This window comes from Nerophis ophidion, linkage group LG08, assembly GCF_033978795.1.
Source record: "Nerophis ophidion isolate RoL-2023_Sa linkage group LG08, RoL_Noph_v1.0, whole genome shotgun sequence".
Classification (NCBI taxonomy): Eukaryota; Metazoa; Chordata; class Actinopteri; order Syngnathiformes; family Syngnathidae; genus Nerophis; species Nerophis ophidion.
Window position 1 is genome coordinate 36,601,504 of NC_084618.1, and position 12,945 is coordinate 36,614,448.

The window sequence follows — 12,945 nt, forward strand, 5'->3', positions numbered from 1 at the left end:
TGGTGTAAACCACAACAAACGTGAACCCAAACAAACTTTTTTTTTTTTGTTAAAACGGCATCCCTGTGCAATCTACTGATAAAGTTTCAACCAAACCCTACATTTCCTGTATAAATAACACATTACTTAATTTTGTTTTGTTATAAATTCTAAGCAGTTGCAACTTCAAACGCCAGATGGCAGCAGTAGTCATTACATTGCAAAGGAATGCAGGATGGATGAACTCGTGTATTATGTATACCAGGGGTCACCAACCTTTTTGAAACCAAGAGCTACTTATTGGGTACTGATTAATGCAAAGGGCTACCAGTTTGATACACACTTAAATAAAGTCCCTCAATCGTCAGGAGACCCCCTCATGAAACAGTTCTGTAGAGATGAAGTAGTCTTGTGATTTTTCCCACATACATATTGCGCTCTCCCACGGTATCGAGCATTATTCTCTGGATAATCAAATTAAGACATATATATATATATATATATATATATATATATATATATATATATATATACACACACATGGGTATTTCTGTCTATCATTCCGTCGTACATTTTTTTTCCTTTTACGGAAGGTTTTTTGTAGCGAGTAAATTAAAATTACATTTTGAAACATAGTTTATCTTGAATTTCGACTCTTTAAAATTCAAAATTCACCCCCCCCAAAAAATAGGAAAAACTAGCTAATTCGAATCTTTTTGAAAAAAATAAAAAAAGAATTTATGGAACATCATTAGTAATTTTTCCTGATTAAGATTACCGTATTTCCTTGAATTGCCGCAAGGCATATAGTATGCGCCTGCCTTGAATTACTGCTGGGTCAAACTCGCTTCCCAAAAATAATTAGCGCATGCTTAGTATTACCGCCTGGTCAAACTCGTGACGTCACGAGTGACACTTCCCCTGTCATCATTTTCAAAATGGAGGAGGCTGATTTCAATACCGGTGATTTGAAATCGCATAAAGGGAAGAAGATTAAGAGCTATTCAGCAGGATTTAAGGTCCAAGCTTACATCACACTCAAATTTTTACTGCATACCTTTGGTAAGTGCCGGAGTGAGAAGAGATTTTAAAATCATTAGCGCATGCTTACTTTTACCACATGCCTTTGGTAAGCGCAGGAGTGAGAAGAGGTTTTAAATTAATTATCGCCCCGGCGGCAATTCAAGGAAATACGGTATATATATATATATATAAATGAGTATTTCTGTAATATCATTCCGTCGTACATTTTTTTTCCTTTTACAGAAGGTTTTTGTAGAGAATAAAATAAAATAAAAAAACACTTAATTGAACGGTTTAAAAGAGGAGAACTGGAAAAAAATTTAAATTTGAAACATAGTTTATCTCCAATTTCGACTTTTTAAAATTCAAAATCCACCCCAAAAAAAGAAGAAAAACAACTAGCTAATTCGAATTTTTATGAAAAAAATAAAAAAAGAATTTACGGAACATCATTATTATTTTTTCCTGATTAAGATTAATTTTTGAATTTTGATGACATGTTTTAAATAGGTCAAAATCCAATCTGCACTCTGTTAGAATATATAACAAATTGGACCAAACTATATTTCTAACAAAGACAAATCATTATTTCTTCTAGATTTTCCAGAACATAAGTTTTTAAAGAAATTCAAAAGACTTTGAAACAGGATTTAAATTTGATTCTAAAGATTTTCTAGATATGCCATAATAATTTTTTTGAATTTTAATCATAAGTTCAAAGAAATATTTCACAAATATTTTTTGTCAAAAAACAGAAGCTAAAATGAAGAATTGAATTAAAATGTATTTATTATTCTTTACAATAAAAAAAAAAATACTTGAACATTGATTTAAATTGTCAGGAAAGAAGAGGAAGGAATTTCGAAGGAATTTCAAAGGTAAAAAGGTACAGTATATGTGTTTAAAAATCATAAAATCATTTTTAAGGTTGTATTTTTTCTCTAAAATTGTCTTTCTGAAAGTTATAAGAAGCAAAGTAAAAAAAATAAATGAATTTATTTAAACAAGTAAAGACCAAGTCTTTAAAATATTTTCTTGGATTTTCAAATTCTATTTGAGTTTTGTCTATCTTAGAATTAAAAAAGGTCGAGCAACGCGAGACCAGCTTGCTAGTAAATAAATACAATTTTAAAAATAGAGGCAGCTCACTGGTAAGTGCTGCTATTTGAGCTATTTTTAGAACAGGCCAGCGGGCTACTCATCTGGTCCTTACGGGCTGCTTGGTGCGCGCGGGAACCACGTTGGTGACCTCTGATGTATACTGTATTTCTTTACTTATTATAATACATTTAATGGTGAAGTGTATATGTGATTTTTGCACACAAACACAAACAATTACATCCGGCAAAGCATCTGGAAGGATCTTAAGAGCTAAACTTTAGCTCGCTACGAAAAAAAAAAAAAAAGTGCCTAGATGTGTAATCCACAGATTGATGATGCCGCCAACACTTTAATATATTATTAGTTTTGACAACACGGCATCCTGTGTAAACACTGGAGAAAAAATTTAATTTACAGGGAGGTAAATGGTAAGGGTTATACAGTACTTGTATAGCGCTTTTCTACCTTTCAAGATACTCAAAATGCATTGACACCATTTCCACATTCACACACTGATAGCGGGAGCTGCCAATATGAAGCCCTAACCACGACCCATCAGGGGCAAGGTAGAATTGTCAAGGACAGCTGACAAGTGTTCAAGGACACAACGGACATGACTAAGTTGGTAGAAGCTGGGGATCGAACCAGGAACCATCGGGTTGTCAGCATTTAAAGGCCTACTGAAATGAGATTTTCTTATTTAAACGGGGATAGCAGGTCCATTCTATGTGTCATACTTGATCATTTCGCGATATTGCCATATTTTTGCTGAAAGGATTTAGTAGACAACATCCACAATAAAGTTCGCAACTTTTGCTTGCTAACAGAAAAGCCCTGCCTCAACCGGAAGTTGCAGATGATGACGTCACATGTTGATGGCTCCTGACATATTCACATTGTTTTTAATGGGAGCCTCCAACAAAAACAGCTGTTCGGACCGAGAAAACAACAATTTCCCCATTAATTTGAGCGAGGATGAAAGATTCGTGTTTGAAGATATTGATAGCGACGGACTAGAAAAAAAAAAAAGGAAAAAAAACTAAAAAAAAAAAAAGTGATTGCATTGGGACGGATTCAGATGTTTTTAGACACATTTACTAGGATAATTCTGGGAAATCCCTTATCTTTCTATTGTGTTGCTAGTGTTTTAGTGAGTTTAACAGTAACTGATAGTCGGAGGCGTGTGTCCACGGGTGGCTTGACGCGCAGTGTCTCAGGGAAGTCGACGGGAGCTTTATGGGCGGCACAAGCTCAGCTGATCTCCGGTACGAAGCGACTTTTTACCACAATTTTCTCACCGAAACCTTCTGGTTGACATTCGGTCGGGATCCATGTTCGCTGTGATCCATAGTAAAGTTTCACCTCTGTGAATTTTAAACAAGGAATCACCGTGTGTTTGTGTGGCTAAAGGCTAAAGCTTACCAACTCCTTCTTTCTACTTTGACTTTTTAAATATTAATTGAACAAATTGCAAAGGATTCAGCAACACAGATGTCCAAAATACTGTGTAATTATGCGGTTAAAGCAGACAACTATTAGCTGTGTGTGTGTGCAGCGCTCATTTTTCCTAACAGCCCGAGACGTCAAGCGTACACATCATCATTATGCGACGTTTTCAAGAAGAAACTTCCGGGAAATTTAAAATTAGAATTTAGTATGGCATGTGTTGCAATGTTAATATTTAATCATTAATATATAAACTATCAGACTGCGTGGTGGGTAGTAGTGGGTTTCAGTAGGCCTTCAAGTGTCGTTACAAAAGTTTTTAGAGTGAGAAGTGAAAAGAAAAGTAAATTAGTGGAACTTAGAATAATTTATTGGAACAGATACAAGGTCGTGATCATCAACAAACAAAGAAACAATTAAAAACCATATGCTATATCCAGATATAAGAAATATAGATTTACCCAGTTTGGTCCCAGTATTAAGAATGAGAAAAGTCTTGATAAAAAGTGGTCACTTAAAAAAATACAGCATACAGTAGACAGTTGTTTGTTCTGATGCATCATTACATACATACATAATTGGACGCAAGACAAGATATACTGAAAAGTCCAGGAAGTATATACAGTACAAAAGATGCTCCTCCATTCTTCTTGTTATTATCAAAGGCGGGGGGGGGGGGGGGGGGGGGGGGGGGGGGGGACCAAATTTGTATGCACGTGATCTCGTGTCCAACTCCTTTGTGCCAGTATGGGAGTATTATAGCGTGATGACCGTGCCATCCTCCTCCACCCCGCCCCTGGGCAGGGCCAGGCTGTTTCGCTGGTCCGTTTGAAGGGAGGTGAGGATTTTGTGCAGACTTACGTTGCTGCGGCGCAGGGCGGGGTCGCTGCTGTGATAAGACATCTGTGAGCTGGGCTGACTGTGCTGGAGGTTGAGGTCTCTGAGGAGCTGGTAACTTAGGGTGCTCTGTTGGTGGTGGAGGGAGCCCCCGTTGAGGCTCGTGTGGGAATGATAGGAAGCAGTGGACACCACTGAAAGGGGACGTGACGGGGGGCTCGGCGGCGCCGCTGGACCCGAAGCGGCTGTGGCGGGCGCCTGCTGTTGTAAGCGAGCCACGCTGGACGCCAAGGAAGCGTTGGACCTCCGTGTTGGACGCTTCAGGCTGCTCTCTATGACAATATCAGTCTCCTCGTCGCTCTCTAAGTCGTCTTGGTAGCCGTGAGCGCCGGATGGTGCCATGCCCGCGGGGGGTGCTGACAACGTTGGGTATCCGGTGGACCCGCTGCTGTCCGACGACTGTCCCGAGCTGCCGGAGATGCGGCTGCCGCGCATGACGTTGTTGCGCTGGTTGACGGGCTTGACGGTCACAATAAGGTTGTGGCTGTTGGCGATCATCATGTCGGTGACTTGATCCAACGACTTACCGCTCACCTCGATGCCGTTCACCTCCAGGACCTCGTCGTTGACCGCCAGCAGCCCGGTGCTCTCTGCCAAGCCGCCAGGAACTAGCCGGGATATGAAGATTCCCGGCACTTTTTCTAAGCCGTGGGACGTCACGCGGACGCTGGTCCCGTCGCGGATATAAAAGCCCAACGGTTTGTCCGAGCCGTGGCGGTAGAGGCGAACGCGGCGGTGGGATTCCGGCAGGATGTCCACGTCGATGATGGAGGAGACGGGCCGGAAGTCGTGTGGCCTGCTGATGCGGATGAGCGGCCTCTTGCGGTTGATGTCATTGTTGCGCAGGGTGACAGCTGCCTTCTTTCTGCGTGTGAGGGTGTTGGTGTCAAAGCTTCCGTAGTCCACCTCTTCTGCAAAGAAACAGACAGTTAACATAACAGAACAATCAATGTACACCTTTAAACATTTTTCAAATCATACAAAAGTGATATCGTAATGATGTTCTAACATCAACAGCCTCACTTCTTTATCACACTTTTGGGGGAATAGGCTACGAAACGCTGGCCTTGAAGCCTAGCAAAAAACAGGCTTCACTACACACTGTAAAATAAAAATTTACCAAGTTTCAACTGTCAGACATAGGTGTAAGTTTGATTATTCTGTTTTTGTTCAGAAAGAAGCATAACCTAGCATGACGACACTGTTAAGATGTGAGTGTAATGTTAGCACTGTAGTTCTGCTAGTGTTGCTAAGATTTGTGTCCCTCTCCTTAACATTACATTATTTTATGTTGTATAGGACATCCATTAGGTAGCGCAAAGTTAGAGGATGTATGTAAAAAGTGGACAAAGTACACAATAGCGCTTCTTAGAGCAATGGTTCTCAACCTTTTTTCAGTGATGTACCCCCTGTGAACATTTTTTTTAATTCAAGTACCCCCTAATCAGAGCAAAGCATTTTTGGTTGAAAAAAAGAGATAAAGAAGTAAAATACAGCACTATGTCATCAGTTTCTGATTTATTAAATTGTTTAACAGTGCAAATTATTTCTCATTTGTAGTGGTCTTTCTTGAACTATTTGAAAAAATATATATAAAAATAACTAAAAACTTGTTGAAAAATAAACTAGTGATTCAATTATAAATAAAGATTTCTACACATAAAAGTAATCATCAACTTAAAGTGCCCTCTTTGGGGATTGTAATAGAAATCCATCTGATTAATGAACTTAATTCTAAACATTTCTTCACAAAAAAAGAAATCTTTAACATCGATATTTATGGAACATGTCCACAAAAATCTAGCTGTCAGCACTGAATATTGCATTGTTGCATTTATTTTCACAGTTTATGGACTTATATTCATATTTTGTTGAAGTGTTATTCAATAAATATATTTATGAAAGATTTTTGAATTGTTGCTATTTTTTTTAAATCTCACGTACCCCTTGGCATACCTTCAAGTAACCCCATTTGAGAACCACTGTCTTAGAAACACACACTATCGGAGATAGGTTGGACAAACACAGCTTATTAGCGTAAAAACTACAGTCACATAGCCTAGTGGTTGGAGTGTCCACCCTGAGAATGGAAGGTTGTGAGTTCAAACCCCGGCCGAGTCATACCAAAGACTATAAAAATGGCACCCATTGCCTCCCTGCTTGGCAATCAGCTTCAAAAGGTTGGAATTGGTGGGTTAAATCACCAAATGATTCCTGAGCGCGACCACCGCTGCTGCTCACTGCTCCCCTCACCTCCCAGGGGTTGATCATGGGGATGGGTCAAATGCAGAGGATAATTTCACCACACTTAGTGCGTGTTGGGACTTTAACTTTAAAAACTGACTAAAAAGCAATTATTTCAAAACTTTAAATTCCAGCATTATGGCTAACACACTTTCAATACACTATTGTGGGGATTTACTGTATCAAATTGTTAAAAAATAGTATAAGAAAGGACATTTAAATCTAAATCTCCCTTCTCTGGAGGAAAAATAAATAAATAAATAAAATAAATAAATAAATCACACAGATGTTCTCTCTGGTAATTTTCAATTGAAAGAAATACATTCCACTTTACAAGAAAATTTTCATTCAGAGGAATCCAAACTATAGGTGACAAATGACAAGTCTATTATACTCACACAGTGTTGCTGATGGGAGGCAGCGTGTATATGTGTATGTGTGTGTGCATTGAATGCTTAGTGTGCAGAATGTTCCCGTACACGTTGTACATGAAGTGACCCTCCTTTCACCAGGAAGGCTGCTTTTGGGATGACTAAACCCTTTTCAAACTGAAAAGTACAACACATTTCTACAATCAACATTCTGGCTGTAGTGTACCAGCTTTTACCAGACCTTTTTGTTGCAGTACCAAAAACATTTGCACTTGTGGCCTTCCTCTTTTATGATGCCATACATGACTCAACCCGCAATGGAAACACCAGATTTACAATTCCACCATACTGTGCCCGGCCACTTGGGGGAAACATGGCTTAAGGTAAGGGGGTGGAAAGTGCGGCAGGTGGCCAGCACCCTTAAAAAAATTATATTGGCCCACTACTTACACAATTTAAACAAATATATATGACTGCCATCAGAACATAAAATGTAATTTCTATTATAATGTATTATCCATCCATCCATTTTCTACCGCTTATTCCCTTTTGGGGTCGCGGGGGGCGCTGGCGCCTATCTCAGCTACAATCGGGCGGAAGGCGGGGTACACCCTGGACAAGTTGCCACCTCATCGCAGGGCCAACACAGATAGACAGACAACATTCACACACTATATTATTGATAAATACAAAAAAATTTTAATTGTACAAGTAATAAACAGTATTATACTATCGACGTTTCAAAATCTTCACAACAATGCCATGACGGTCTTACATGAAAACTTGGTAAGTGTAGTTTTTGCCTGGCACTTTTGCATTGGTGGGTCTTAAAATAAACTACCTTTCCCTGAATCCTCTTCGCAACTTGTGAGCACCGCAATGGGAAGAGAAAGAAGAAGCAGGAAGTGAAGTGTGTTCCACTTTATGGTAGATATTTTTTTATGTATTCTGTCCATAACATTTAGAGTTATGTTGCTTACAAACAGACAAACGAACCCTGGCAAAAACGTAACCTCTGTGGCGGAGGTATAACAAAGCGCGCCACGTTCGTCTCGAGCGTTCCAAGGCAAAACAGACTGTGTCAAGACACACAGTGCCGAAAGATAGTCTTGTTACACGGAGAAGCTACTTGATAAGTTACCGTCACCCGGAAAAGATGAAGCCAGCAAAACTTAACGTCAATTTGTGAGGTATTTACATTGTTAAAAGTTCGAATGTGAGTTAGCTTTTCTGAGAAACTGCATTTTAGAGAGACTTAGACTTCCTTTTACTGTCATTCAAATTTGAACTTTACAGTACAGATAAGAACGAAATTTCGTTGCATTAGCTCATTGTAGTGCAGGATAAAAGAGCAATAAGGTAAAGATATAAATAGATTAGTGTACAGATAAATATATTGCACTATTGCATATGCATTCATGTATGTTATATTGTCTTTATATTTTATATACATTTTCATAATTGAATTTAAAAAATGTCCCCTAAGGAGGACACTGCTGGTCAGAAAGTAAAAATTGAGAGAGACAGTGGATGTTTACGCACAATTATTTGCACTTAAAAATAAACAAATGTGATTAGGACATTTTAGCATTATGTTTGTGTTTAATTACAGTAAGTGTGTTTATCCTAAACATTCCTGCCACTTCATTTTACACACTTGGGCATTTTTATATAACTTTATAGGGACATATACCACAATAATATCATACCATGGCCTATCATGCTAATATCATACCATGAGATTTTGATCGTTTCAATTTGTAGTTTTTAGTGTTTTACAAAAATTGTGTAAAACACTTTCAATTTTTTCAAATATTTTAAATGTTAAATATAATTAAATATAATCGTTTCATTATTGAGTATTTTCTGTATTGAACTTACAAATTAAATGTTTACCTTATTATAATTAGTTCCACTTTAAATACAAAAATATTTAATATATTTGATGGTAATTGGACAGTTCAAAGTTCAATCCAATGATTTGTTTTAGGATTGTTTACATCAGGGGTCACCAACCTTTTTGAAACCAAGAGCTACTTCTTGGGTACTGATTAATGCGAAGGGCTACCAGTTTGATACACACTTAAATAAATTGCCAGAAATAGCCAATTTGCTCAATTTACCTTTAATAAACAAATCTATACATATAAAAAAAATGGGTATTTTTGTCTGTCATTCCGTCGTACATTTTTTTTTCCTTTTACGGAAGGTTTTTTGTAGAGGATAAATGATGAAAAAAACACTTAACTGAACGGTTTAAAAGAGGAAAAAAAACGAAAAAAATGAAAATTAAATTTTTAAACAGTTTATCTTCAATTTCGACTCTTTAAAATTCAAAATTTGACTGAAAAAAAGAAGAGAAAAACTAGCAAATTTGAATTTTTTTTGAAAATTTTTTAAAAAGAATTTATGGAACATCATTAGTACATTTTCCTGATTAAGATTCATTTTAGAATTTGGATGACATGTTTTAAATAGTCCAAAATCCAATCTGCACTTTGTTATAATTTATAACAAATTGGACCAAGCTATATTTCTAACAAAGACAAATCAATATTTCTTCTAGATTTTCCAGAACAATTTTTTTTAAAAGAAATTCAAAAGACTTTGAAATAAGATTTTAATTTGATTCTACAGATTTTCTACATTTGTCAGAATTTTTTTTTTAATTTCATAAATATTCTTCGTCGAAAAAACAGAAGCTAAAATGAAGAATTAAATTAAAATGTATTCATTATTCTTTACAATAAAAAAATAAAATTACTTGAACATGGATTTAAATTTTTAGGAAATAAGATGAAGGAATTTAAAAGGTATATGTGTTTAAAAATCCAAAAATAATTTTTAAGGTTGTATTTTTTCTCTAAAATTGTCTTTCTGAAAGTTATAAGAAGCAAAGTACAAAAATAAATGAATTTATTTAAACAAGTGAAGACCAAGTCTTTAAAATATTTTCTTGGATTTTCAGATTCTATTTGAGTTTTGTCTCACTTAGAATTAAAAATGTCGAGCAAAGCGAGACCAGCTTGCTAGTAAATAAATAACATTTAAAAAAAATAGAGGCAGCTCACTGGTAAGTGCTGCTATTTGAGCTATTTTTAGAACAGGCCAGCGGGCTACTCATCTGGTCCTTACGGGCTACCTGTTGCCCGCGGGCACCGCGTTGGTGACCTCTGGTTTACATTTCGACCTACTAGAATATAGTGATTTTCTGCTCAAAACAATCAATAAATTAAATACCTCTGGAAAAGCAGCAAATAATTGTCTTCCATGTTAGTGATGTTGGAAAATGTCTTAGTCTAAACAACCTTCCAGCCAAATTTGGAAGCGTTTAAACAATGGAGACCTTCATGGTGGAATTGACAAGTCGCAAAGACAAGGACAGCCAGTCTAAACATGCTGGGGCCCGCATTCAGATTAAAACAAAGCTGGGCGACTGTGTGGAGTACAAGTGATGCACCTTGTGGACTTAATAGTGGATCAACATGCGTAGACTTGTTTGAGATGAGCCAGCAGTAACTTCTAAGGTCTCGGGTATCTAATCTTTCTTTCTCAGACGGACAGGAAATGTGGACACAGGAAGTAAGGAATGCTCGGCCCTCTCTCAGTGCTTTGGGGCACCTGAATGATCCGTCTTTGAGGGGTAGAGTCTGCAAGTGGAGGCAGCTGGCTTTCCACGTCTTTTCCCTACAGCTCCCTACTGTTCAAAATGCTGACTCACCATTAAGATACTAACTCTTCCTTCATGGGGCCCCCTCCATCGCTATATGTGCCTGCGTAGAATGTTGACTAAACCAGTGTTTCTCAGACTTTATTGAGTCTCCCAGGTACACTTGGAATGCATGCGATCACACACATATTCTAATTCGACCAATACCTACTGCACACCAAATATTTTTTATTTTTTTATCAAAGAGCTTCAAATCTCGTCTTTTCACGTTACTTTTAGGCCACATAAGGAGATAGTCCAAATTCCATTGGAATCTGATCGTTTCAGATGTGACCGCAGTGTAAACGGAATTGCGACACGATTGCGACTTATACGTCATCTTTGGGCGAGCTATGTCATTTGTGTGACATGGAAAAGACACGACCCGCCAGAGGAAGTGGATACGCCATCACAACACCTGGTTTATTTTTCGAGCAGCTGAATATACTGTATATATATATATATATATATATATATATATATATATATATATATATATATATATATATATATATATATATATATATACATACATACATACACATATATGGTTACAGTGTCCGCCCTGAGATCGGTAGGTTGTGAGTTCAAACCCCAGTCGAGTCATACCAAAGACTATAAAAATGGGACCCATTACCTCTCCTTGCTTGGCACTCAGCATCAAGGGTTGGAACTGAGGGTTAAATCACCAAAAATGATTCCTGGGCGCGGCTACCTCTGCTGCCCACTGCTTCCCTCACCTCCCAGGTGGTGAACAAGGGGAAGGGTCAAAAACAGAGGACAAATTTCACCACACCTAGTGTGCGTGAGACAATCATTGGTACTTTAACTTATACACACACACACACACACACACACACACACACACACACACACACACACACACACACACACACACACACACACACACACACACACACACACACACACACACACACACACACACACACACAATCCAACGCCCCCCCAAAATAAGTTTCCCTGCAACCCAATGTAAGGCCAGCAGGGAAAGGTCAGAGGTGAAGCGACCGCCTCCAAGAGAGCATGTGACTACCCTGCCTGCCTCCCAGGAATGTAGATTAAAATGAACAGGTTGAAGCCCCCGAAGCAACAGGCTAACTAGCATAAGGCCAGCAAGCCCACACGATGAAACACAGGGAGCCACTTTTCTATTTAGCTTACTAGCTTGGCTACGTTCTACTGGACCTGGCCGCCTCGTTAACCAAAATACCCCCCAGCCCCCGCCTTCTCTGCCGTCGCAATAAAAGACACACAAAAAAGGTTTTATGATCAAACATTAGAGCCGCCCCGGTGCACACTTGCTCCTGGCAGACCTTCACACACTCGGACACCAACATCCTGAGCCAAAACAAAAACACACGTTTTCAGTGGGAACCAGATGTGTGCACAATCCAAACAAACATGAGCGATAGTGTAGTACGTAACATTGCAGGGGCGCAACTATCACTAAAGGGTCATTTCGGGTATTTCATGCATCTCATCAGTAGGGGAGCATGTTTTTACCTCCGCCAAGCACGAAAAGTTAGAGGTTTTGTGTAGATGGTTGTTCATTACTTCGTAGGATTAAAGAAACTACAAAACATTCTCATTCAAAATGTACATTACAGCCACCTATAGGACTGGAGTGGAACAGCATCACATGAAACAAAAAACAAATCTTGCTGTGATATGCATGCCAGGTAGAGAAACAATACACGCACCCTCTGCAGAAAAAAAATGTGCCGTGTGGGAAAATGTGTTAAGTAATGCGTAATCGTAGGTGTACACGTTAAAATACAAATGAGGGTATGTAATCCATTTTAAAATCTAGCAAGTGAATACTATTACATGGTTTGCATTTAAAATGGATTACATTTTTAGGCTCACGGAACTGCATGTTTTGGGGGGGAATTTATTGTATTGTTTACAATCCCTATTGGAGACAACTTATACTGTATATCTCTCTTTTTTGTTTATTCTAAATTGCAAATAAACTCTAGCAAGAAATGTAGCTAATGGGAGTCATCTATTCTGTCTATGAATCCATCGAAAAAAATCATTTAAAAAAACGAAAATAATACTCCATTTACATGCCGTTACCTGAATATTGAGTATTAGCAACATTGTTTTAATCAGAGCTGAGGCACAGGAACTACTTTTAGTAACAGAGGTGAC

General features: G+C 38.1%; 1 protein-coding gene across 2 annotated transcripts in view; it reads right to left on the minus strand.

The window, feature by feature from the left end:
• Positions 1-3,901: 3,901 nt before the first annotated feature.
• The window catches only part of pard6gb (par-6 family cell polarity regulator gamma b), a 72,887-nt gene continuing 63,843 nt past the window's right edge, over positions 3,902-12,945 (minus strand). The window contains exon 3 of one of the 2 annotated variants that reach the window (XM_061908460.1): positions 3,902-5,354. In XM_061908460.1, coding sequence (XP_061764444.1) covers positions 4,306-5,354 — 1,049 coding nt within the window. In that variant the 3' untranslated portion in view covers positions 3,902-4,305. Of the gene's footprint in view, positions 5,358-12,945 lie in introns of both variants that reach the window. The other variant, XM_061908459.1, reaches the window with a different exon arrangement.